The sequence below is a fragment of the Diorhabda carinulata genome, chromosome 7 (assembly GCF_026250575.1).
Source record: "Diorhabda carinulata isolate Delta chromosome 7, icDioCari1.1, whole genome shotgun sequence".
In the NCBI taxonomy this organism is placed as follows: domain Eukaryota; kingdom Metazoa; phylum Arthropoda; class Insecta; order Coleoptera; family Chrysomelidae; genus Diorhabda; species Diorhabda carinulata.
Window position 1 is genome coordinate 24,111,243 of NC_079466.1, and position 27,208 is coordinate 24,138,450.

Genomic DNA, 27,208 nt, shown 5'->3' on the forward strand with positions numbered 1-27,208 from the left:
TTGTTGGGAAGATGAAGTTTCTGGTACAGGAAGTTGATTCAGAGGAAAGAGTTTTGGGATATCGTAAAGGCGTTTGAACAGATTGCACTCAAGGTCAATTGGAAATTCGTTTTAGTTGGTAGTCCTGGTGTCGTAGATTTCAGTAGTTGATTCTGGAGTATTTTTTTCTTTATCGGGGAAAGTAGGCGGAAACTTGTTGTAAAATGACGTAAAAGTAGACATTTTCAAAAAAAAAAAAAAAAAATACAAAATTATCATTATGATAAATTTTATTGACATTATATAAATAAAATTTGTTTAGTACGATCATGCGCAATGAAAATATTTATAACCAATGAATCGCTTATAAATATTTATACCGAGTCTAGCTCGAAAATTATACAACAAATAAAAATATTCAGTCCCGATTGAAAATATCGTTTGAACAAAAACTAATGCACCATCTCGTAAAAAAATCTTGTCTTTGGTCGGCTCTTCCACGAAATTTTCTCACACGGAAACGTAAACGTTTTTTTTTTTTTTCGTTTCTATTCTTGCCTCAGAAAAATCTGTCGATCCCAAATTTTTTGTTTATTCAATTCCCTAACGCACCGCGTCGCTTCTTCCGCGTCGAAAAATATAATTTTCGCCTCATCGCTCGGCGTATTATTGGCGTTATACCGTCTACTGACGTTGTTGGTGTGATTGTACCCTTCGAAAAAGTTCAAAATGTCGTTGGTATTCGCTTTGTAGGGAACGTTTTTCATAAAGACGGTACACCCGGGCGGTACATCGTCGAATATGTCTTTCGACGGTTCTTTCCTCGGCCTGAACGCCATATTCCGACCGGAAAACCTCGGTCCTCTCATGTTATCGAACGGCCGGAACGGAAACGGCGCTCTGTGATTATAATAGTGGTGGTGGTTATCCGGCGAGATGAAATTCAACGAGTTCGGAGGATTGATAATGTTGGACAACAGCGGTAGAACCGGTTTCGGAGTAGCTTTTTCTTCCGGGACAGTTTTATCGTCGGTTTCTTCGGTATTTTCGGGTTCGGGTGCCGGTACGGTGGTTCCTAGAATAGTTTCCATTTCCGTTCGTTGGATGGGTACGACGGATACGGAAGATTCTCCGAGGGAAGTTTCGTTTTTTCTAGCGGCGCGCGACGCTTCTTCCACGTTAGCGAATTCGCAGTAGGCTTGACCGGTGAAACCGAGGTTGTTGCTCATCAGGTGGATTTTCGTCGGTATAACGCCGATGTCGGAGAAGAAATCGGCGATATCTTTGTCGTTGGTTTTTTCCGGTAAGCGCGATACGCTCAGACAATCCGTTCCGACGTCATCGGCTTTCGTACTATTGATATTGACCTCGTGTTGTCGGTTGATTTCGTCGAAATCTTCGTCTTTGCACGGTAGGACGGTTACTTGTTTACCGCCGACTATATGGAGGGATTTTTCTTCCGAGGCTTTCTTCGCCACGGCCTGACTACTGAATTTAACGTAGGCTATGTAACCGCCTTTCTTTTTCGTGGTTAGTATTAAGGCTACTAGAGGGTGTTGGGAGAACATGTGTAAGATATCTTGTTCTTTGCAATAAGTCGGTAGATCGTCGACGGTTAGACACGTGAAATTTTTCACGACTTCGACTTCGTTAGTTTGATTGAAATATTTCGTTATGTTTTTACTTCTGAAATTGATATTTTCGTCGCCGTTGTCGATTTTTCTCGGGTTGTATCGATCGGTGGCTTCGTCGAATTCGGCGTCGTCGATATGAGTGATGACTACGGCGGTGCCGTTCAACATTTCTCCGCTCATCCGGAGAGCTTCTTCTTTGAATTTCCTATTTGAAAATCGCACGTAAACGACGCCGGTGCTTCTACCGTTGAAATCGTTTATGAATTTGATGCCGTTTCCGCTGATAAACATACCGTGGAAGAATCTTCTCACGTCACCGTAACCGCCGTAGAACGGCTCGAGGGCGATGCTACAATTCATAGTAGGATCGTTATCGACTCGATTTCCAATCCTTTGATTCGGTAGATTTCTTTGGAATCGATTTTGGAAATTATCGAAATTTCGGTTGTTTTGGTAATGATCGTCGGGGTTGTTATTCGGCGGCCAACTGGATCTAAAAACGGTTCCGTTGTTGGGATTTTGAAAATTGTTTGTTTCCGCTATTCTATTCGATTGATTTTGTTGTTGCGATGTTCTTTCGATGTTATTTTTCGCCCATATTTCCGAAACGTTCTTTTTCTGATCCTTTTGTACTGTATTGGCGATTCGCTCTTCTGAACGTCGACGATATTCTTTCCCTTTACGATCTCTAGAACGAGATCTTCCCCTACTTCTACTTCTGTCTCTTCGTCGGCTCGATTTATGATCTCTCGATCTAGATCGACTTCTACGATGCCGTCGCCGTTCCCTCGATCTATCTTTTCTGTCTCTCGATTTCGATCTGGATCTCCTGCGGCTCTCTCTTTTATCATTTTTTTCTTTGCCGTCTTTCTTAGGTTCTACTACCGGAGGAATGAGGGTGGGAACGGCGGCGGGTAGTGGAACGGCGCTCGGCACCGGTTGCATGAATGCCGCGTACGATTGGGAACGCGCTTGCTCGATGACGCGTTGCATTTCGGTACGCGAACTGAGCATAAGAGTAATTTGAACTTCTTTGATTTTGCCATTGTTTCTCATGAACGCTTGACGCGCATCTTCGTCAGTACTGAAACAAACGTAGTACGTCGTTACGCGCTAATCGATACTCTTCGTTTTCGATATCGTATCGTATACGAGGTTCATTTTTTAAGTAAGAACCGTTTCATGATGAATTTATGTACGTTACTCGTATAATATGAACGTAGACAACTGTCAAAACATTTATTTTTCGATATTTTTCTCTTGCATTAGATTTAGCGTTGCTCGCACCCCCCATTCAACTGAAATTTGTGCGACCTTATCAAGTTTAGAAACAATTCTAAGCCCCAAGAAGCTAAATATGGAAAATACGGTGTCTAGGGCAGTTTAAACGCCCAAAAATTCTGTTTAATTTCAGCCGAAAAGGTATGCTATAGGACTGTAAGAGAGTCCTTCAAAATCTGGTGAATAATGGCTGCAAGATTCAGATCGTTTGGGTGTCTGATCATTCGGACAACGACGAAGCGGACTCACTCGCCAAACTGGGATCGTCGAACCCACCAACGGGTCCAAAATCCATCCTTGGTGTGGCCAACAGCGTCTTCATCACGTCTCTCAACAGGCAGAGATGGATGGAGACAAGCGAAGGCTCAGGACCCCCGTTGGTCTCTCACCAAACAACTGCTCCAGCTAAATTGGCGCGAAATCAGACTAATGACCGGACACTGCCATCTAAGTCGTCATCACGGATGATCCGGAGAGCCGCTGGTGCATGGAAACTACAGTTCGCGTTATCTGTGAGGTTTAAACACCTAGACGAACCTCACAACCTGTTTAACGACATCAAAGGGTTCAAGCCAAAGCTCCTGATCGGCTCTAAGTGCTCGACGGCTTCCCGGCCGTCGTTTTACCTTTCTCCAGGTAGCCGATGTATGATTCCATGAGGTCTTATGAAGAGATTTTCGAATGGAAAGGATGCGCTGATCCTTGCCAAAGAAAGAAACGATATTTTTGAACAAAACGATTTTACAAAAAGGATAGTTCAAAGTCTGAGGGTTTCGGGCATCAGGAAATGAGATCAAATTATATTTCACCTGAATAAACTCTTTAAAACGAAGCGGAGGAGATCGCTGGTCCAGAAAATACTTCGTAACCGACGTGGTTTTCTTTAAACTTTATGTATACAGTAAATAGACTAGATTGGAGTTCATCTGAGAGGTTTTTGAAAAGGTTCAGAGGAAAGGGCCGAAACTACTAGAGACAAAAGGTTTTAGTCGATAGGTGCTACTAGGAACATCTGACAAGATCGAATACGGTGACAATCTGGAAGAGACAGACTTTTTATGGATCTCTGGTGTGTACTAGTGGATCCACGTTTCGTCTACCGCCAGGAAAATCCTTCGGATATCGCTAGATCGCCAAAAGAACCAAAAACGGAAACAGTCTAGAAGTAGATTTTCTGAATTCGTCTACAAACCAACGTGTTAATCCCAGAAAACCGTGATTCTCATCTTTTCCATCAATAGGACAGAATTTTCTTCTGTTACTTGATCATCTACCACGGACTGGCAGGAAAATTCTTCGGATCGCGGTTAAGCAGTTATAGAGTAGTCTCGCTCTAGAGTAGAACGAGTAAACGTGACCCCAATCATACCCATAGTTTTTTTCCCGTCCAAAATTTCATGCGGATTATGACCCACGCGATCTTTTGTAATGTCTACTGCAATGGGCAGTCTGTCAAATCATCTGCGAGGCAGCTTGACGTGATTCGACAACAACTGACTTATAATTCGTTTTTACTAAGGCATTTCTAGACTTTTGTGAAAAGATACATTAATTGAAGGTAATTTATGGTCGATGGGGTTGACGAATGGAATTATGACAAATTATTTGATAGTATGCGCGGTTCTTACTTCGAAAATGACTCTCGTATAACACGACGAAATCTTACTGAATCAGTTTATAACTTTTGCGTAGTAACTAATTTCAAACTGGATTAACTTTCGTTAGAAATAAATTAAAGATTTTTTTGTATCGCACTATATATTTAAATTTGCTCAAAAATATTGATGTTTATAACGCACAAATAGTACGAGGTGTGATGAAAAAATATTTTGAAATAATTGAAAAGAAAATGTCTCGATAGTTTTTTTTTCAACTCATATAAATCCTTATCCTTTCAAGATTTTTTTGTATATTATGTAAGGAAACCCAAATATGCAAATTATAATTTTGTATCTCGGACGTAAATGGACGAATTTTGACAGATGTAGAGCTTTGACAGGCGTTTCAAGATAATAGTTTTCTGTTAAGCAAATTCTTGAAACGCCTACGAGGGTTCAAATGTATAAAAAATCATTACCAAATACTCATTTTCCACCTCAAACTGTTGGTTAGAAGCCGCCGATTTCCTAACAACTACCACCCGATGGGTTTAGTCCCGGCCATTTCCAAGGTCATGAAAAAAGTCGTTAACCAGTAAATTTTGAGATATATTGAGTCTGCCAACATCTTCGGCGAACATAAATCAACCAGAGATCTCCTGGTCTTTGTCGCTATGGACTGAAACTGTAGAGAACGATGGGGAAATCCAGAGCAATAACCACTGGACGTATCAAAGGCTTTTGTTGACCTCGTATATCGACTGGCTTAGTAGCTTCCTTAAAGATCGATCCATCCTGATCGCTATCGATGGATACATTATCAGGAAGATTTAAAGTCAACGCTGGTGTTCCACAAGGATCCATCTTGTCAATTACTATCTTTCTCCTGTACGTCAACGATTTACTCGACAAAATAGCGTTCCAATGAACCACCAGAAGCCTTAGGAAGCAACAGATCACCATCTGATTGAGTTCCACGGTGCTATTATTACAAAGTATCTCAGGATTTGGTCCATAGTCACGTAGACGATTTAGTCAAAGCTTAACAAGACCCAGATTAGTCCATCTTTTGAATATTGCTCCCCCATTTGGTGTTAGTAAAAAACTTGTACGGCTTAGAGCAAAAAATGTCGCGGACCCGATTCTGTTTTCCCGATACTACCACGGCAAATGCTCTTCCGAGCTGCACAAACCTATTCGTGGCTCGTTAACACCGAGTTCGACCAGAAAATCAATTTGATGGGACTCATTTCTTTGGAGAAGTGCAAACCTGTGGAATTAGCTACCAAGGTACGTCTTTACGTATCTCCAATAGGGTTTATCCTCTAGTGTTTGGTTTTTACTTGAAAAAATTTCCAAAGATTAATCTCCCCAATTTTAAAGGGAGAATTTACTGAATCTGTTTGATTAAAATGATTTGCATATATGGGTTTCCTCTCTATTAAGAGATTAGTTTTTTTATCCTGACAAACCGACGAGCCGCGTTGTCGTCGTACCTCAAACGATTAATTTTTTTGTACCTGAAAGCTATAAAAGCGTCACCGAGTTCCCCTCCAACAATATGAACTCCTCCTTCCGGTATTCCGAGACCACTGAAGTATTGTCTTATATCTAACGCATTTGCCGACCAAGGTAAATTTTGAAGTCTAATAATAACACTCATCGTAATCTAGAAGTAAAAAAAATCACCTTGTAGCCACCGAACAAATTACCTCACTGACAAGTAATAACAACAAGACTTTTTCTAAAAGAACTTTTTTGGTGCGACGACCGTTGACGAGTACATCAGAGTTACGACGCGAAGCTGGGTCGGAATCCATTTTTCCATTAAAATTTCGACGAGACTCGATTAGTATCGATACTTTTTCGATCGATATAAATCATAAAAGAACTACGGTCATGTTTATATAAAATATCAGCTTAAATATAATCAATTACACTAGTTTAACTCTTTGTACGTCGCCGCTGTTCATTCATGACTTGGTTTCGTCAAAATTAACCTCAAATTTTTTTTGGAAATTGTTCTTTTTATTATATTAATTGATATCTAAACTTTTTACGTTGTCAATCGTTGTTTAAACAAGTCTTTGACAAAAATACTGAACACGAAATTGTATTTTTATTAATACGCGGCATATTTTTTAACTAAGTACCGTTTTGCGATTCCGCCGCCGCAATCCCAAGGTCGGCGTTTCGCACATGCGCACCTACATCTCTTAGCTACGCACTGACGCCATTACAGTCTGATTCTTCATTGTTTACTGAGTTTACTGATTCTGAACATTGTGTACATTGTTAACTGAGTGTTTAAGATGCCTCCGACAATCGTGAGTCCCGCCGATTGTGAAATACGGGCCGTTATACGATTTCTCAATGTTAAAAGCGTAAAACCGATCGATCTTCATCGTGAGATCTGTCAAGTTTACGGAAAAAAACGTTATGAGTGATCATCACCCAAAAAAGCGAAGTTTGAGCAAACAATTTATGCCCGGAAAATCATGTGCACAATTTCTTTGGACAGAAAAGGAGTTTTGCTGTCAATGCAGCAAGGGTATCGTTTTGCTGCACCAAATCTTTTCAATCGGAAGCTCTAGATCATCCTCCCTGCAGCCCTGATCTAGTTGAAGAAACACCTGGGCGGTCAGCGTCTTCAAGACGATAACGAAGTCAAAATAGTTGTGATACAGTGGTTAACAAGTCGGGCGGCAGAATTTTATGAGGAGGGTACTAGATTAAGGTACAGGCTTTGCACGGTAATTCCAAAACTGTACTTAATTAAAAAATATGCCTCGTAATATAAAATTAATAGTATAAGCTTCCAAATAACATAAAATATTTCAATATTACTGGTTTTTACAGTCAAACAACTGGCTGGAGAGGAGCTAACTTTGAGCAAAAAGATTGGCCCCAAATTAACCCCAGTACACCGAGCAGTCCTTCTAAGATTTGCCAGAGAACAAGCTGTGGTGCATAAAAGAAAACGTGGCGCTTTTGGAGGAGGTTCCTGGTTGGTTTGGAGAAGCCGAAACCGAGTTTGTTTCTATTGATGAAGCGGAGGGATTTACGGCAAACCGATTCATAGAAGAGTTTTTAGGAGATTACGTCGTTCCCTACGCTTCATCCTTGATGCTAATACTAGATTTGGGACCTCAAAACCGCGCTAATTTGATAATATAATAGCATCAAACAAGATCGAGTGCAGAAACTTTTTCGGTTCATGGAAAATCGATTGGAAGGTGTTATTTGGACCAGCGGAAGGATCAGTAAATATTGATAGGATGTTTCTTTGAGACAGTCAATTTTTTTGTTCTGGAAGGTATATTTTTCAGGATGGTACGCCTTTAAAATTGGAACGCCGATGATTTGGCGAGAACCACGAAATCATCTCGAAGTATCGTGAATGGTTTAAATCTAGCTTAATGCAGTATCCAGCGCTTACCTGACTCTCCAGTTTCAAAAAATTTATCTAAACTAGAGATTCATTTAGAACGAAATGGGCAGCGCGTAGCGCATGAACAGGTTTATACTAGTCGCGCGGAGAATCGCGCCGCACGCTTTCTCTTCATTACTTTTTCACTTGCCATTTTGTTACGCTTCAGTTTCCTATGGGCGTTTTGTGGGACGACCACATCCTTAAACGCAACATGAAGCTTCTCAAGCGATTATCCCATTTGCGCTGAACATGAGCCAGCCTGTTGTTTCCAGGGTTTACCGTGGTTACCAAGAGATTGATAACTTTCATCAAAGACGCGGATCCGAAGGGGAGATGATTGATTCATTGTCATCGGGACCTCACTGGTGTTAAAGTTCAATAAAAGCTTTAGAGCAGCTAACCTTGAATATCGAAAAGGCACTGGCACCAAATTAACACCAGGCCACGTTAACTGGACGGATGAATTGATATCTAGTTGGTCTAGACCAGTTAAAAGGGTTAAGAGGTAAGCAGATTTACGAAGATACGCTTAATAACCTTGGTGATCAATGTCCTTCGTGAAAAATTTGACTGCAAGCTTCGAAAGAGGTAAATTTTCCATTGAAGATGATGTCCGATCGGGAAGGCGGCCAGTTTCTGTGTCAGTCCCCGAAAATATCGATGCATTCCATGAAATGATTTTATCAGACCTTCGAATTGGACTAAAACGGATAAAACGTCAATTTGGACATGAGAAAATTGCTGTAAAACGGATCCCCAAATGTTGGAATGTTGACCAAAAGCACGCAAGGGTAGAAGCATCGCGTTCGATCTGTGACTTCTTAAATCGAATTGTTACTATGGATGAGACTTGGGTACATTTTTACGATCCAGAAACAAAGCAACAATCGATGGAATGGCGACACTCTGGTCCCCCAAGACCTAAGAAGTTTCGTGTCCAAAAATCTATTGGAAAACTTCTCGCTTCAGGATTTTGGGATTGCCATGGAGTAATCATGATTGATTTTTTGGATAAGGGTAGAACAATAACTGGAGATTACTAGTCGACGTTACTTCGGGAAAAAATTGAAGAGAAAAGACGCGGAAAGCTATCCAAAGGTGGTTTGTTTTTGCGGGACAACGACCCCGCACAAAAATTCGTGATTTAGGGTTCGAATTACTATAACACCCCCCCTTATTCACCAGATTTGGCTCCGTTCGACCATCATCTATTTCCTCAACGGAAAAAAAGGTTTAAAAGGTCGTAAATTTTCTTCCAACGAGGTGGTAATGAAGGCTGTGGAGGTCTGGTTTGCACCATTTTTTTTTTGAAAGGTCTTTTGACATTTTGTTTGGTTCTACAGTAGGCTAAGAATTTTTCAATACATCCTCATAGATATAGAAGAGGACGAGTTCTATGGAAGATTTTGATAAACATTGGCGCAGTGTTGCATAAAATATAACGAGGAGTTTGGAGGAAGTTCTTGGATGGTTTGGGCAGGCACGTCTTGTAGTTTCGGTAGTACATAATGTCGAAATGGATTAGCCCGCACTTAAATTCTATATTGCAAACATTAATCGATTCTTTACTGTTAATTATAATCATTTTTTCATTGTTTACGATCGTTTTTACCAAAAAAAAAAAAATATAACTAACAACATAGATAATGAAGTTGAAATGTTTGTGTCAATCGGTGTCGCATATTCTTCGGGGGTGAAATTGTGGTTTAGGAGAACAGTTTAGTATTAAATCTGTTTCGCATATAGAAGCCGCACGATCAGTTTGAGATTACTAGTTGCAATTACTTGATACTTTGGTGAGTAAACTTAGCTGCAAATCATCCAGAAGTTTCGGTTGTTTCGCTGCATCGCATTCTCAATAAAATTTGGAGATACATAAAATTCTTTATAGTAAAAAATATCTTTTAGTATATGCCAAAAATACGTAAAAATAAATATAATTTGGGGAAGACATCGTTGGGTTTAGAATTAAGAGCATAGAGCAACCAATTGACATATCGTCAAACTCGATCCTTATTGTCCTTTACGTACAATATTTTTATTATTTATTCAACTATGGTGTGTGAAAAGAAATAATATAAATACGAGGGTCGTTACTTAATTCTCTGATGTGTATATGTCAAATCTGACGCAAGTATGACGTGTGAACGTACTCAGAAACTTAGAACATTTGTTTTGGTAAAAATATTACAATAAAACGCATGTTGCATGAACTAAAAACGTTTTTGAACATAGAATTTATGGTTTATCCGCCGTTTGGCATTGAGATTTCATGGTTTTTCTACTCCTGGTGCGTTCAATCGCATATTTTGGAGGCGCCTCAATCGGAATGGAAAAAATGCTTCGAGAATTGGTTCAATTATAGTCTTTTCGTTTAACGTGTGAAAGCAATAGAAATAAGGTTAATCTTAATAAACGACAATCGCATCTTTTAGTAATTTATTTCTTTTGTATTTGTAAATAATAGTAGTGTAGACGTACGGTGGATCTTTCCTCCATAAATGATGGCGAGGAAAACTGAGTGTTAGTTTTTTTTTTCGTTTTTGTGGTACGTATTGAGAAACATCCTGTATGTAGAGAAAGATGCCCCATATTAGTCCAGTTAGAAATACTATGAATCCAGTTTTTTTTAACTCTGGCTGAAATTATTTGTAAATAGTAGAAAAAATGGGGTTTAAATACCTGGGCGAACCCCACAACCTGCCCAAAGGGTTCTCAAAGGACATCGGACTTTGGTAACGTCAAGTTGGACACGTCGGGCCTATGAGGCCCCCACAAATATGAAGGGTATGAAAACTAAAACTAGTTTTCAAGAAAAATTGTACAGCATAAAATTTTAGGGTTAACTTTTTAATTTTTTCCTCCACGATTTATAATTTTCAATAAAATTACCAAAAAGTTGACATTTTTTATACTATTAACCGTCTCAAGGGTGAGTTATAGTCTAGGTAAGGTAGGCCTAAAATTTTATGCTTTACAACTGAAAAATCGTAGGTTTTTCCACTCCCTTCCCTGGGGGTTGAAATCTTTTTTAGTCCGCCCACACTTTTTTACGCATTTGTACAATTTTTCCTACATAAATTCAGTCATAAGTACAAAAAATCAAATTTCAGAACTTCTTTTACTAGACTATATTGTTTTTTCTTTTCAAATCCAATGTTAAGACAAAAAATTCGAAAATATTATAATAAATTACGTAAAAATTTTGCCAAAATTTCGACAAGAATCGAGGACAGTAAAACGTGCCAGCATAATATTTGCCAGTTACTTTTCTCCCAGTGTGAGATCGCGTCTTCGATATAATTGTGTACGTAACTTTTCTTTGTTTTCGTTAATTATTTTTTAAACGTAAATAATGATGTTCACCAACACTTAAACAAACGGTAAAACAGTTTTCTTTGTACGAGTATCAACGCCAAACACAAAAATTTTGACATTTGACATCTGAAATATGACGTAATATAAATAACTGTACCGGAAAATCATTTTCCCGTCCAAGAAACCGATGAATCGTCATTGTACTGTACTGTACATTAAACAAAATTATAACCTTCAATTTTTGTTATTTAAAAGTTGAAAATTAGCGATGTTGGCTCGAAAAATACAAAAGTATACATATACAGGGTGTTGTACGTAAAAAAAGAAAACAGAGGCGGATAGGGGATCCCAAAATATAACGACTGAAGACAATTTACTTCTATACAAAGTGGCATCTACGAGAATCCTCAAAATAGGGTCCAAAATTTGAAAAAAAAACCTAAATTTCAACTTAAAAACACCAAATTTGGTATACAGTATAACGGCTGTTATTTACTGTAGTAATTTTTCATAATTTTTTGTTATTTTCAAGGAAAAGTCAAATATCCAAAGACATATTGTCATTAATGTTATTTAAAACGTTACAAAGACAAAATCTAGAGTTGCTCGATGTCGATTTTATTCGATTTAAATTGAAATCACACTGTATAAAGCGAAAAAATTGGCGAGTGTTTGCGGGTAATTTAAAACAAAATTTTTCGGGTTTGGTGACGGTCTTTTTGAAAAACGTCAGCTGTTTAGTTTTCCCTTAGACAAAAAAAATACAAAAGTATAAAGATACAGGGTGTTCTACGTAAAAAAACAAAACAGAGGCGGATAGGGGAGCCCAAAATATAACGATTGAATCCTCAAAATAGGGTCCAAATTTTGAAAAAATCGTTTGATGACGGTATATACTTTTAACTCGAAAATTTTCGTAAATAAATTATAATTTGTGAAAGAAAAAACTTGATTCTAAGTCCTTTCTGTTTTGAAATTAGTTTTTTTTAAATAATTTTCGAAAGATAGATAAAATTGATGTTTTGGCTTTTCGTTTTTATCTATCTTTCGAAAATTATTAAAAAAAAAACTAATTTTGATACAAAAGGACCTAAAATCAACATTTAGAAACATAAACATATCAAAAGATCTAATAAATTGTAAAAATTAACGTAAAAAGAAACGGGAGGTGTTTCATTAAATATTTTATATCGGTGTAATACTTATTTATTTATTTTTTTCGATTATGAAACAAAGCATGGCGCATGCCATCCCTTTCAAGCGGAAATAATAAAAAAAAACGCTACAGGAGACATCCTGTAGGTATGTCTCAATAATTGTTAAAATGCGTAGAGGCTAACAGATTGAAATATTTAATAAAAAAAAATAAAATTTTTACGACAGTTTACTTTTTAGTTCATCCCGTATAAAAAAGTCGATTTCGTAATAATTTCGATATAGAAATGGTAATATCTTTTTAAACACCTTATATAATCTGATAAAACCACACTTTATGAAAACGAGAAACTTTGATATTAAAAAATATACAGGGTTGTTTCTTATTTTATGTCTTTTTTTAACGCTTTTATAATCCACGCTATATATATCGGTATATTATCAGCAAGTCGTCGACTAAAACTTATTTTTTTTGACAGATAGTTGTCACACGAAAAATTCACTGTGTATATTCAAATGTTCATATATACAGAGTGAGTTTTATGTATGGAACGCCTCAATTATCTCGGAAACGGTTTATGCGATATTTACACCGTTGCCAGATCTTTACTTTTCCCGGAAATATAACGAACAATGTTATTTTATACGGATCAATCTGTAGATATTTCGAAATCTTTAAGAAATAAGGATTATTTTTCATTTAATATTCTCTATAACTAAATGCCGTAATTTATAGCCAAATTTGCGTTACCTCAGCCGGAATTTGACGTTTATCCAAATTCACAATTGATCGTTTAGGCTAAAGTCACAGAAGTCAACAAAAAGCGTGTAATATCTTTAATAATCTATATCCTAACCGAAATCTCATAACATGATCTACTGTCAGTAAATTAGTAAAAAAGTTTAACGAAACTGATTCAGTAGAAGATTTATACAAATCAGAGCGTAGAAAAACCGCATCAATGTTTGTGTCCTGTTAGAGGACGATCCACACTTGAGATACTGGTCACGTAACAATCCTCGTTGAATCCCACACTCAATATCGGCTTGGTTTTATCGGATGGCCCCCGCGATCACCCGACATGAATCCTTTAGACCAGACGCGTCAAACTCAATTTTGCAGAGGGCCATATACTGAATTTCGAATTCGTAGGTTGGCCTGCATTCGAATTAAGAATAAAACCTCCAAAAAAACATGATTCTTCTTTCTATGACGCATTGCGATCGCGGGTCTTATTGATACGGCCCAAGGGCCGAAAACGGCCCGCGGGCCTTATGCGCTTGATGCAGTTTTTCTGCGTCCCGATTCGAATAAATCTTTTACTAAACCAATTTCGTTAAAAAACATTCAAATTAATCGTAGACACCTAAATATTTATTGTAACTTTGGTGTAGATATCTAACTCCAACTGCGAAATTATTATTATTTGAAATAACAACGTTCGTTATATCTCCGAAAAAAGGAAAGATCTGACAACATTGTAAATACCATCATAATCCGACCGTACCACAAGACGCTTGCGTAGAAAAATTTTCATACATAAAACTCACTCTGTATAATAAAGATAAGACGAAAGGATAATTTTTTCATTTGACGATCTGTTAAAATTCGCTTTAGGAAACTTTCGACGTTGATTATTTCGGATAAACATCGAAGTTGAGTTCCCCCTTTTATTCTGAACCGCATTCGGTCGAAACAAGACGATGTTGTACGAAGTTTCGTATTAGATTTCAAATCACGAATTTGCTTTTCTCTGTCGATGGATGTCTCGTAGTTTGTCGCCAGCAAATCTGTTCATTTCGTTATAATCACGAATGTAGAAGAAAATATTTCACTTTTTTCGGAGAAGATATATTATATATAGGAATAATAATAAAATAATTCGGCTTTGCAAATTCAGTTTAAATAAATACGACGAAAATTTATTCAAAATGTGTTTATTTTTATACAGAGTTTTCGATTTTGATAAATAAAAGGTGATACAACCGAAGAAAACATTTTTAATATTGAAATTAGATATTAACGAAAATCACACTATTAATTTGACACACTGTATATTTAATACGAAAACTTCGGTGCTATAAATGAATGAGAAAAAAATGTAGTAGGTTCTAAACCCCGTTTTAATTTTGTTATACAAGAGTTTCACGAAATTTACTAGTTTCTTTTTATCTCTCTAAATTAAATATACGGGGGTTGATCAATATTTTTATCGTATACTTATAGTTTTTCATTTATTTGTCTATTGTACGAAATAATTTTTTAAAAAATTAGTCAAATTCGCAGGACTTTTCTGAAAACCATTTTTTTTAGTATATCGTACTGTTTCAAAATTTACTGGGTGGTCAAATTATAGTGAAAAAACCTGTACAACAAAATTTTAATCGTTTTCCATAAATCACTATACAAATAATAAAATTTGGAGTAAGAAAAAATTGATTTTGAAATTATAGTCGATACTATCACTTACCACCTTTTTTATAATTTCACTTTTAATCACTTCAACTGTTACACTACCCAACAAAAAAACATAAAAGCACGATTAATGTTCTTGATTCTTATGAAGAGTAAAATACTTTTTCCTAAAGACCTTTCTATTTAGAAATATTAATACATAAAAATTTCAATTGAATTTTTTAACAAGGCATCCAAAAATTTTCCTATCGAATCAAACTACGTATACCTAACCTAAATCATCCTTAATCCAAAACTTCCTCCCAAGGGAGCAAGAATCCAGAGTTAAACGACAGCTAAACCTGCTAGGTCATAGTTGACAATATGTCAGCAAGTTTGGAGACACTCGGGTTGAATAAATTAAGTTAGATAAACATAAAATCACTTCTAGGATCTACAGTTTCGTTTTTGAAAGACAATTTCTAAACTTATGTATAATAATCTATGAGAAAAGTGAAATAGACCATATTTCACACGTTTATAAACACTCGGGATGAATAAATTAAGTTAGATAAAAATAAACTCACTTCTAGGACCTACAGTTTCCTTTTTGAAAGACAATTTCTCAATATTTGTATAATAATCATAATTATTGGAAAATTTGTAAAGATACTACAATAGGAGATGAAATTTATAATAAATAATAAACGAAATATGATATTAATACTATATATAATCGAAAAGGATTTTGCAATAATAATTCACAATGTAAACATCATTTGATGACAATATTCCCATAATTGAATGTATGTTAAAGAACAAAACTTCATTGTAAAACACACAAACTTGAATTTGAAGAATATCATTAGGAAATTATAGAATAAAACTCGTTTGTATTGTTACACTACAGAGACAAACCCTTGAGAACAAATTCCCAGTAGAAAAAATTACGAAATTGAACATTATAAAGAAGTGAAAAAACATAGAAGGAAAGGAGTCGTGAGTATTAAAGAAATCTGGATTTTAATAATCGAAGAGGCAACAATATAAAAACAAAACACTTTTGTAACCATCTCGTAGTTACAAATGGACCCATGTACCTGCAAATAAACCATGTATTAAAGGTATTTTTAGAATTAAAGATTTTTTACCCCCCAAAAGATGCGTCAATGTGTACCAAAACAGTTAGAAAACAATTAATACTACAATATATATTAATAATAGTTTTTGTGTGTCTAAATCGTCTTGATTTTAGGTCTATTCTTATTAAAAATTAGTTTTTTTTAAGACAGGTAAAAATTTGAAGTTTCGACCTACTTAAAAAAACTAATTTTCAATCAAAAGTTACCTAAAATGAAAACGATTTATAAGGATAAATATATCAAAATGTCTAAGAAATAAATAATTATTCATCATTGAAGAAAAATATTTTAAACATTTTGTCTATTCTCAGAACATGGAGAAAAGTAAAGTTTTAGGGTAATTATTTCATTCAAATAATCTGAAATTGTAAATCTATATGAACTACCCATAAAAATGAGTTTTTTTCATTTTAAAATGAAAAATTATGACACTTTCATGCCCCCACTTTCTCACGGTTTTAGACCCACTTTATTATGTAATTCTTTGTATATTTTATTGATAACACAATATATTTTTCAGCCATAATAAATTTTCAATAATTTGAAGTATATTGTTCACAGAGGCAATTAAGAATTTCAAATTATATAACAATATTTGTAATAATAAAAATCGATTCAAATAGAGGTTTTTTTCTTTAGTTCACTCAATCAGACTCCAATAATCGCTTCCTCTGATGATTAAAAGTCTTGTAGCAGCTTACTATTTCTACACCAACCATAATTTAATCATATATTAGCAACTTTTACCATTATTTTAGAGACATCATAACGAGAATGTTTAGTATAGCATAATATCTAACAGCACAATACATTTCATCGAATCCAATCTGGCATTGTAGATTAAAACTAAGTAGATTGTAGATTAACAGATTATTAAGGGTTTGTCAATTATTATCAATGTCTTTATTCTAATAACGAATCCAAGTTTAATTGTTTTCAGTACTTAAAACATATAGAAGTTTACTCTAAAATCGATTGAAACGATCAGAATATAGACTGAATTATCACGTTGCACGAACGGTGATTAGCTTGGAATTATAATATTTCGACGACCCCGAACCTGGCACAAGCGTGAATAAAATAATTACAAACATATCTTCTTGATTATATTACCCAATTAAAAACTGCAATTTTGAGGTCATATAACAAAAGATCCATGAAACATATATTTTAAACGTCATGTCATTCCACATGACAAATATCGCTGAGGTAAAGTAAATTTTCTAGTAGAAAATCGATGATAGTGTTTATTTTTTTCAATTAATTTCACCTATACCTTTGAATTATAGTATAACTCGAGTTATTATTACTAAATATTGACTCTCAAATGTCGATTCCTTATTATTTGTTATATTGTAGTTTAACTCACCCAGAACTTCGTTTAATGTTACTGAAAGTAATGACTATATATTCTTCTTCACTGAAAACTGAATAATTCTCCTTGATTCATAATCTCCTATACAATTTTTTTAAGAAAAACCAAACAAATTAAGTTTTGATGACTTCTTTTCTGTAATAATAAAATATGGCGACTTATGTGTCAAGAATGGCGGACGAAATACAGTTTCGCCAATATAGAAAAACTAATAGTTTCTATTTCAGAACACAGGAGCTAGAACAGTGTATTATTGGTTTAAATTTAGAGTAAAAGTATTTCATGGAAATTGTATAAAGTCCAGAAATATATCAAAGTTAAATTTATACAGTGATAAGATATGAATTAAATTCCACTTATAATCAACGTTAGCATGAAGAATAGTTTTGTATTAGCGCGATGATTGGCTGTTGTGTATGACGCTCAAAACCTCTAGTATCCTTATACGACCACACCCTTAGCGACACATGTCACACTGTTACATCTATTGATTAAATATTCTGTGATGGGGTTAAAAAAAATTATATATTGAATTATAACGTTTATTGATACAAGTGTTTTTGTTTGTGTAAAATAATTCTACAATGGCCAAGTGATTATACATTTTACGTCTACAGCATGTTTGAATATTTTAATACAATACTCATTTTAAAATCTCAAAAATTTTAATAATCTAATTTTTTATGAGAGTAATTAATATAAGTTTGCGGGTTTAAATTCGGTATTTCTAAATATATTTTATTATTTTCTAATTTCAAATTCATTGAAATTTAAAATTAATTTTAGAGAAATTCAAATTGTTTTCGTATATGATACCAAATTATCAAAAGATGATGATATTTTGGAGCATATTTTATATTTTTATCCCACATGGGTGTCAAATGATCAGAAAACATCGTTGTGCGGTCAAATCATCGGCTCATTACAATGTATGCAAAATTTATTTTCCAAACCTGTTGTGATGTCATTGAATAATGGAAAATTCGTAATTATTCAACACGGGACATTCTTTATAGTACGTTTAATAAATATTTTTCGATATATTTAGCACTAATACAAAATATTTTTATTCTACGAGGGTTATAAGAAATATTTTTCTAGGTTATGGGTTCTGATAAGAACACTTCTAGTTTGGTTTTGCAACTCTGGGCTAAAAGTTTATTATCTTTGATTCATTTTTTTCATAATGATTTACATTTTTTACAAACAGACTCTAAAGAGGATTTACCAAAAAAACTTCAGGGTATTATTAAAGATTATTTAAAAATGTTATCAATTTCTGAAAAAGTACTTGTACAAAAACCAATGCTGTTCATGCCAAAGGTATGGAGTTAATTGGAATAAGTACAAATGAAGTACAAAACTAAACGTGATTTTCAGGGTTTTGATGATATTTTCATTCAAGCCCTACATATATTGGAATGTTGTAAAAACTCTAAGCACGTGTTGGGAGGAATTATTAGCTATCACAACAAGTAAGTGTTTAGAACAGTTTTTTTTCAAAGGGTGCCTAGTGGAATCTTCAAGGTTGGGAGGAGGGATAAGGCGCATGCTTTTTTTAAACATTAAACATAAATGAGACCTAACCTCACCTATGAGTGAGTTTCACTCTACTTTTGATCATACAAATATCAAAAAATCAATATTTTCAATACTTTTTCTAAGATAAAATGAATTTTTTTGAAAAATGACGTATTTTATTTGGAGATTTCATACAAAAATAAACGATTTCCAAAAAAAACTCAACATTACCTCATCAGGAGTGAGTTTCACCTCATTTTTCGTCATAAAACATCAAAAAATTGATATTTTCATTTGGGTCCATCTTATTTTTGGATATAAAAAATCGAAAATTTAATATATTTTAGTTAAATTTTATCTCAAATTGTTCATTTTTGTATTTATTTTCCGAAAAAAATGCGACATTCTTCGAAAAAATTATTTTTTCGGAGACAAATTGGGAAATTACGTTTTTTGGACTTTTTATTGACTTAAAAAATGTTGAAATTACGATTTCCAAACATCATCTTCATCTTAAAAGCACCGAAGCAATAAACAAAATATATTTTTCGACTTTTTATGATCAAAAATAGGGTATACCCCATTTCGAACATTTACCAAATGTTGTGAAACACTGTTTTATGCACGAAGTCAATAAGGGTGAAATTCAAGATTTTTTGATGTTTTTATTTGATCCACGCCTTTATCTATATAATTAATAATATGTTATTAGAAGTAATGATTTTTTTAAAACAAAGTATAGTAGGTACTTACGTGTTGTTAGATAATCTGTTCAAAAACTTAGAAGTTAACCACTTTTTTCGTAAAAAAATCCTTAAAAGAGATATTCTTATCAGTTTATATGAAATAATTTGTAACAAAATGTATTGTATTGAACATTTTTCTCTTAAAAAACGTTTATTTTCTTTCCAGCAATATTAATTAATTATAATAATCAACAAATATCAAATATTCTTGTTCGTAAATGTGACAAATGACATACACTTTAACGAGTATTCATTTCACTCCCACTTTCCGTAACAACTAATGTTCGTCATAAATCTAATCCAACTTTTCATCTTATTATCTATGCTTTAGTGTAGTTCGGAATATTTTATTCCATAAAGAACCAAATTATAATGAAGGATAAATAATTTATCTATGTATTTAAAAGAACAAATATGTTACAAACATAGAATTAATATTAAAGATAGACATACAAGCGGGGTCTAACTGCTGATAGAGACTGAAAGATATACAACAATGAATTAAGAAAATTTTTTGATTTTAATAGCGAGTAAAGAGATGCCATTCTATCTTTGATATTAACTTTATGGTTACAAATTGAAGGATATTGCAGATCTTATGGATTTGTAGGTTAATAGCTTCCCAACTTCCTTTTGCATTAACGCAATTTCTTCAATTAACCGATGCTGGAATTTTATGTTCAGCAAAATCTTTTAAACCTTCGATAAAGTTACCGGAAGAAGTAGTTTTGTACGAAGTTTATTTATCTCAAAATGAATATTCGAAATTACTCAAGGAATCGCTTAAAAGTGATATTTTTAATAAACTGTCTGATGGGTTTCCAAAAAAGGTAATCTTGTATGCTTACTTATATATTTTTTTACGATTAAATTCTACACTCGTCAGCAAAAAAAAATCGAATCAAGTCGCACGCTCGCGGTCACACGTCTGCAGAAAAAAATAGTAGTAGTTAGGGAACATAATGTTGGACTGTGACGGCGAGAAACAACATCATTTTCATGTTTTTTTGCTTACGATTGTATATTTCATTATACCTAACCAAACTTTATTTAATCGATTTTGTAGCATTCTGAAAACATACCAAACCCAGAAAACACTTCAGTTTTGTTCACAATGAAAAAGGAACAATCTTTGCTGTTCACAAGTGTACCGGAAGAACCTTCTTCGATGTACGAGGGCAATCAAATACCCAAAACGAAAAAATCTCGACCGAGATTCCTGAATTTGGATAATACGACTTCGAAAAACTTTTCAAAAAATAAAAAGCCTCGAGAACCAATCAACAATCAAATTATAACTTGTAATACTCCGTTTCAAGAAGTTAAAAAGATCGTACACTACAATCCTTTATCTATTTGCCATAACGAAGAAACTAATCGAAGAAATCCAACTGGAGATAGCGAAAAATTTGTTTATAAAGATATAAAACTGGATCTTGGACAAAATTATAAAACTATAGCTGATCCGACGTTTCCTAGATTCAAAAGAAATGGCAAACAGATTTCGTATTCATATTATTTGGAAAGTGATCCGGGACGAAATTTGAAAAGCAAAAGCTTGGAGGAACTGAAAGGATTTAATCATATTTCACCAGTTGAGGATAATTTATCGAAAAAAGATTATTTTATACCAGATAAATCCAAATTGTTCAATCTCTTTAATAACAAGTCGAAAGTAACCACGAATGTATCAAAAATAAATTTCGATTTTAATAATAAAAAATCATCGAATCGTACACGCGACTACAACGAAAATACTAGACAAAAATGCATTTTATTTCGATGGGATAAATGTGATATTTCCGTTGTTATGTTATTCAAATTAGATGTTGTTCAAAATCAAGACTCCATACCATTTATAGTAAGTATCGACAATTAAATAGCGAAAATATTATCACGGATGTTCTCACTTTCTAAGTAAATCACACGTCAAAGTTAAACAGACAATTTTTCTGTCAGTTGTCATTAGAGCGGAAATACTAGAATGGTCCTAGAAGTACCTGTGACCAAAAGCGTCACATTGACCAGCTTCGGTGATAGGGAATCCCAAAGAAGATTCACTTTGCCCCTGAACCTGTTGGAGATGATTCGCAACCTACCTCAACTTCTAATTCTCCTCCAAACCTACATGATTTTCAACTTATTCATGATCCTGATGCTGGCCGTACTCAACGGGGGCGACCTTCAGTTCCGGCTTGAGTCAGTCTCCAAAATCAGAGGTTCCAGTTGCAGGGGCCGCTTCGGAGTCTCACACAACTGATAACAGGCATTCTAATAGAACGTTTACCGAATCTGCTGAAACCATGGTTGTCACATACTCTATCGTTATCAAAATTTTTATTTTAGAATAATTTGACCTTTAACCTAACTTAATTGGAAGTGTGTATTATGTACTCGGTCTACCTTTCATTTACCTGAAATCCTCCCTCGTATACATCGCTTTTATTTGTATCGTGACTTTTTTTAGTGTGAGCTAAGTTGTAAAAATCTAAGTAAATTAGAAAGAAAAATGAGATACAATATGGAAGTGCAAAAATCACGTGAAAAAAAATATAAATACAAATTCGTTTCGCAAAGTAATAGTGCGTTGTGGAATTTATCGAATGGAGGCTGGAGAGAATTATTGGTTTTTAGCGAAGAGTTTCGTACCCTCAACATAACGGAAATTGCCATAAGGTATAGTATTTTGAGGTTATAAATGAATGTACCGGAAAATTTTGTTTTTGTATGGATAATTTTTATATGCACTATAGATCCGATGATGCCATGTCTTACGGTTATTACTATGGACCTAATAAATTATTTTATAACGAAGTTACGAGTTGTAGTGGAGGGTTACCTTTTCCAGCGGATCCTATGGGCGTATTACAAATTAAAGCGAAAAGAAGACTAGAGGCTGATTATGGTTTAGTTTTATTTTAAATTTTGTCTAATAAAGAAATATTTCAATTTCGACTTTCACTTCATAACCTTCACCTTTCAATCATAGAACTATAAATATGCACTCACTGTCATCGAAACTATAATATCATAGACAAATCCCAAGAGTAATTAAGGTAAAGATTACGATCAATAATAGTTGCGTTCGGTAATGTTGATCGCGGTACAAAGCGAGCAGAGATCAATTTATTCACTTGATCGTAGTTACAGATTGCCGAACAGTAAACGAACTATTTATTTTATATACATAAACAACAGTTGAATAAAATTGCTAACTGATTAGCATTGAAACGTCAAAAGTCAAAACAGTACTCTCTTTCAACGTTCAGGATGTTCAAAAACGTATACAGCCGAACGCGTATCGAGCAGTGAGATTTGTCAAACATAAGACAACAACAACGGACTTTGTGTAATCGTTTTTAATTTCACTGTCAAAAGCTCTATGTCTTTTTTGATTTGAAATTAACCCAAGAAGATTGAAATTAAAATGGATTATTGAATGATACTGAACAGCTAAAAACATCAAATTTACATAGACAAACGCAGTAAACAGATAGACGTATACGTCAAAATATCATAGACAAAGTTGATTATAGTAGAGGTAAAAACAGTAAAACATGAATAGCAATATTTACATTCAATTATTTTTGTATAATATGTTTATGTTTAATAACGATAGAGACAAAAATAAACAAACAAATAGCAATGTATACGTTTATTAATGACGTTTGTATCATATATTTACACAGAATATAAGTTCATTGACAAATATGGATAACAATAGAGATGTAAACATACAAAAAATATATACAGAGTTTATAAATTCATTGACAAAGCTAGATAATAATAGAGGTAAAAACATACAACAAATTTACACTGAATATAAATTCAATGACAAAATTATATAAAAGGAGAATAAAAAGGAAAACTGTTTTAACCCTCATGATGAAACTAAATAACTATGAAGTGAGTGCGCTTGCTCAATCCGAAGTGAACTCTGATATTGTATCATAGAGTTAATAGTAAGGATACAGAGTGTGGCATTAATTTACGTAAAATAGAATAGATAGATATAAAGAATGGTATACAGATTTTTTCTCTTTCTAACGGCAATTAGGGTTCACTTCAATAAGTTCCCATATCTCACTCTAGTTTCATTTTCAATTCTATGTATTCTATTAACAAAAAACCTTGAGTCTGATATGAAATTTCTATGAATTCATGAATTTCGTTTAGACTGCATTTTTGATTCATCTATAATTTGTCTATTGTGAGATATAAAACACAAAATCCATAGACAAAATGTCACAAAGACAAATCACGTTACAAATCAAAATAAAACTCAAATAAACATACGGTCTACGCAGCCGCAAGTCTCGAATAGAAAAATAACCATTAACAGTTAATATTAAGCATAGAGAAAGCGAGGTAGAGAGATTCGTTCAAGCTGATAATGAAAGAAATAACATCAGTTACACCACTCTCCATCTCTATCTACTCTAATCTGATTGGATCACCGTGACGTCGAAGTTACAAGTTGTGGAAACAGCAAAAGAGGGGAATAACAATATTTGATTTTCTATCCCATATATTTATCTCTTTCTATCTTTAATATTAACTCTATGTTGGATATGATTTCATAGACAAACGATATTTACAGTTTAAATTTAGCGTCAAAGAAGAATGAATTTGATAACGAACCCTTCTAAAGGAAGCAGATAAAAATATGAGGAGTATATTAAAGTATATACTCAAAAAATTGCAGTGTTGTCAGTAGTTTTGACATAATCTAATTCTAAGACATCCTGTATATTGTCACAATACCCATTGAAAATATACGAAATTAAAATTTGTGAACAAACCTAAATGTAGCTGGTAAATTTTTGTTTTGTTATGGAAAACCACCAGTTATTTATGTGTCCAGTTTCCATAGTTTAGGAACACACTTTACTGAAAATACTTACAAAAGCAGTTGCTAAATAACTGCGGACAAACCACACAATTAAAAGCACGTTAAGCGAATTGAGCTTGAACTACAACTACGAAAAAGTTAAAACGAAATTGATATGCATCGATTTATTAAATTACTTCAAAAATTATAAACTTACATTAATATTTCAAGCAACCTTTAACCTCGTTTTCCATTATTTGCTGTTGATATACAATCAACTAAGACAGCATTGTGTATGTTTCACGTTAAACATAAGCAGCTTAACAGGAATCTACAAACAAATCCGGTAACATATATGAAATGGTGTGTAAGTCTAAAACCTCGAAAAACATCAACACATTTAATATAATCTTCGAATTAGTTCATATTGCATTTATATGAAAATCAAAACACTAAAGTGACAACTTGCATTAAGGAAGTTTGTTTGAACTCGTGACGTATAATTTGACATGATATATCACAGAAATATACTGAGATTAGAACTAGAACTTCATCTAGTTATTTACTTAATTCAACATTGAAAATTTGGTATTTTAAAGTTCTTTACGTCTAAGTTCCAGTGTACTATTTCGTAATACGTAGTTCTACTGTTGTATTTGATTGTATCTCAATCTCAATAATTTTCACGCCAGCTGATTGTCGCTTCTATTTGATTCTCTGTTAATAAAGTATTTGACATTTGACAATTTAAAACCACAGAATAAACTAAAGTAAACAGTTTGGTATGATAGTTCTAAAGTAGTATGTGTATACGTATGCAAGAACTTTCAAATATGTTTTAATATTCAAATGCGAATGTTTATACAGGGTATGTAGAAACATTCGCATACTTTATTTAAGTTTTTATACGGGACTGTATAGTATACATAATTTGCATAGATAAAAACTGATTGCTTGTGGCGAATTTTGAAATAAACGTTTTTTTAAGATTTTTATGTCTAATTCTGATAATTTTTGAAATAGAAATAAAGTTGGTAACATAGCATTTCTTTTTTGACAGTTGGTATCAAGTATTAAAACAAATACTTGATTGTTGACGTGTATAGTATATATTTTAATCAAAATATCTTCTTCTTTTCTACATTCTAACCTCATCATTAAACTATCAAAAGTCAAACATAATTCTGTGTACGCTTAGGTGACGTTAACAGAAATAAAACATTAAGACGGCATCCTAATTACCGAACCCTTTCGTGTATCAATCCCGAGAAGTAAAACCGAACCATTTGTCAAAATGTAAAAAAAAAACTTCGAATGTCTCTAACCATCCTCATCTTGAGGTGATCGATTACAATTGCTGTGGGAACGTGTAGAACGTGAAAGTGTATAAATTACAGCTTTTCCAATTTATTACCATCGTCGAAGGCAATTTGGAAGTAACTAATCGAGAATAAGATCAATATTTAAGATTATTTATCATCTTCTATGCGTTCACGAACTTATTAAGATCGATTTTATAATTATTATTCACGTTATTTGTGCTGGGGATCTAATATTATTGAACTGGCTTAATCTGAATTTATACTTCGAGTTTCTAGCTAGTTTTTTCCTTCCTGTATTATAAAAAATGCATTTTGACACAATAGAAATGAAATTTATAAATTGGATTCACGTCTGTGGAGCAACAGGGCTAAATTTGTCATTCTCAATCAGTCAATTGAAGAAAACAGATGATCTACTTCAAAATGACGGCCGTGGGGTAAACAATCGACTTATTAAGATCGATTTTATAATTATTAATTCACGTTATTTGTGGTAGGGATCTCATTTTATTAAACCGGCTTAAACTGAATTTATATTTCAAGTTTCTAACTAGTTTTTTTCTTCCTGTATTATAAAAAATGCATTTTGACACAATAGAAATGAAATTTATAAATTGGATTCACGTCTGTGGAGCAACAGGGCTAAATTTGACATTCTCAAGCAGTCAATTTAAGAAAACAGATGATCTACGTCAAAATGACCGTCGTGGGGTAAACAATCGACTTATTAAGATCGATTTTATAATTATTATTCACTTTATTTGTGGTAGGGATCTCATTTTATTGAACTGGCTTAATCTGAATTTATACCTCAAGCTTCTAACTAGTTTTTTCCTTCCTGTATTACAAAAAATGCATTTTGACACAATAGAAATGAAATTTATAAATTGGATTCACGTCTGTGGAGCAACAGGGCTAAATTTGTCATTCTCAAGCAGTCAATTTAAGAAAACAGATGATCTACGTCAAAATGACCGTCGTGGGGTAAACAATCGACTTATTAAGATCGATTTTATAATTATTATTCACTTTATTTGTGGTAGGGATCTCATTTTATTGAACTGGCTTAATCTGAATTTATACCTCAAGCTTCTAACTAGTTTTTTCCTTCCTGTATTACAAAAAATGCATTTTGACACAATAGAAATGAAATTTATAAATTGGATTCACGTCTGTGGAGCAACAGGGCTAAATTTGTCATTCTCAAGCAGTCAATTTAAGAAAACAGATGATCTACGTCAAAATGACCGTCGTGGGGTAAACAATCGACTTATTAAGATCGATTTTATAATTATTAATTCACGTTATTCGTGCTGGGGATCTCATTTTATTAAACCGGCTTAATCTGAATTTATACTTCAAGCTTCTAACTAGTTTTTTCCTTCCTGTATTATGAAAAATGCATTTTGACACAATAGAAATGAAATTTATAAATTGGATTCACGTCTGTGGAGCAACAGGGCTAAATTTGTCATTCT

At 33.7% G+C, this 27,208-nt stretch overlaps 2 protein-coding genes across 3 annotated transcripts; one reads left to right on the forward strand and one right to left on the reverse strand.

Moving 5' to 3' along the window:
- Positions 1–251: 251 nt before the first annotated feature.
- Positions 252–17,497, reverse strand: LOC130896603 (uncharacterized). Its single transcript, XM_057804799.1, has 3 exons — positions 17,305–17,497; positions 6,013–6,161; positions 252–2,697 (listed from the first exon to the last, which is right to left on the reverse strand). The coding sequence occupies exons 2-3, from the start codon at positions 6,153–6,155 to the stop codon at positions 528–530; spliced, it is 2,313 nt and encodes a 770-aa protein (XP_057660782.1). The 5' UTR covers positions 6,156–6,161; positions 17,305–17,497; the 3' UTR covers positions 252–527.
- Positions 17,498–17,772: 275 nt separating this feature from the next.
- LOC130896604 (uncharacterized) lies at positions 17,773–22,526 on the forward strand. Of its 2 annotated transcripts, none has more exons than XM_057804800.1 (8): positions 17,773–17,902; positions 18,097–18,325; positions 18,412–18,633; positions 18,691–18,785; positions 20,188–20,407; positions 20,644–21,438; positions 22,045–22,253; positions 22,331–22,526. In XM_057804800.1, the coding sequence occupies exons 1-8, from the start codon at positions 17,895–17,897 to the stop codon at positions 22,497–22,499; spliced, it is 1,947 nt and encodes a 648-aa protein (XP_057660783.1). In that variant the 5' UTR covers positions 17,773–17,894; the 3' UTR covers positions 22,500–22,526. The 2 variants fall into 2 exon arrangements, with proteins under 2 accessions (XP_057660783.1, XP_057660784.1); XM_057804801.1 differs by lacking the exon at positions 17,773–17,902 and adding an exon at positions 17,960–18,031.
- Positions 22,527–27,208: the final 4,682 nt, after the last annotated feature.

Coding starts and splice junctions, on each gene's coding strand:
- LOC130896603 (XM_057804799.1), bottom strand. CDS start 6,155: ATGAGTGTTATTATTAGACTTCAAAATTTACCTTGGTCGGCAAATGCG. Junction 2,698..6,012: donor GACGCTTTTATAGCTTTCAG/GTACAAAAAAAT, acceptor CGTTTGTTTCAG/TACTGACGAAGATGCGCGTC.
- LOC130896604 (XM_057804800.1), top strand. Junction 18,326..18,411: donor AACACGGGACATTCTTTATA/GTACGTTTAATA, acceptor ATATTTTTCTAG/GTTATGGGTTCTGATAAGAA. Junction 20,408..20,643: donor CTGATGGGTTTCCAAAAAAG/GTAATCTTGTAT, acceptor TCGATTTTGTAG/CATTCTGAAAACATACCAAA.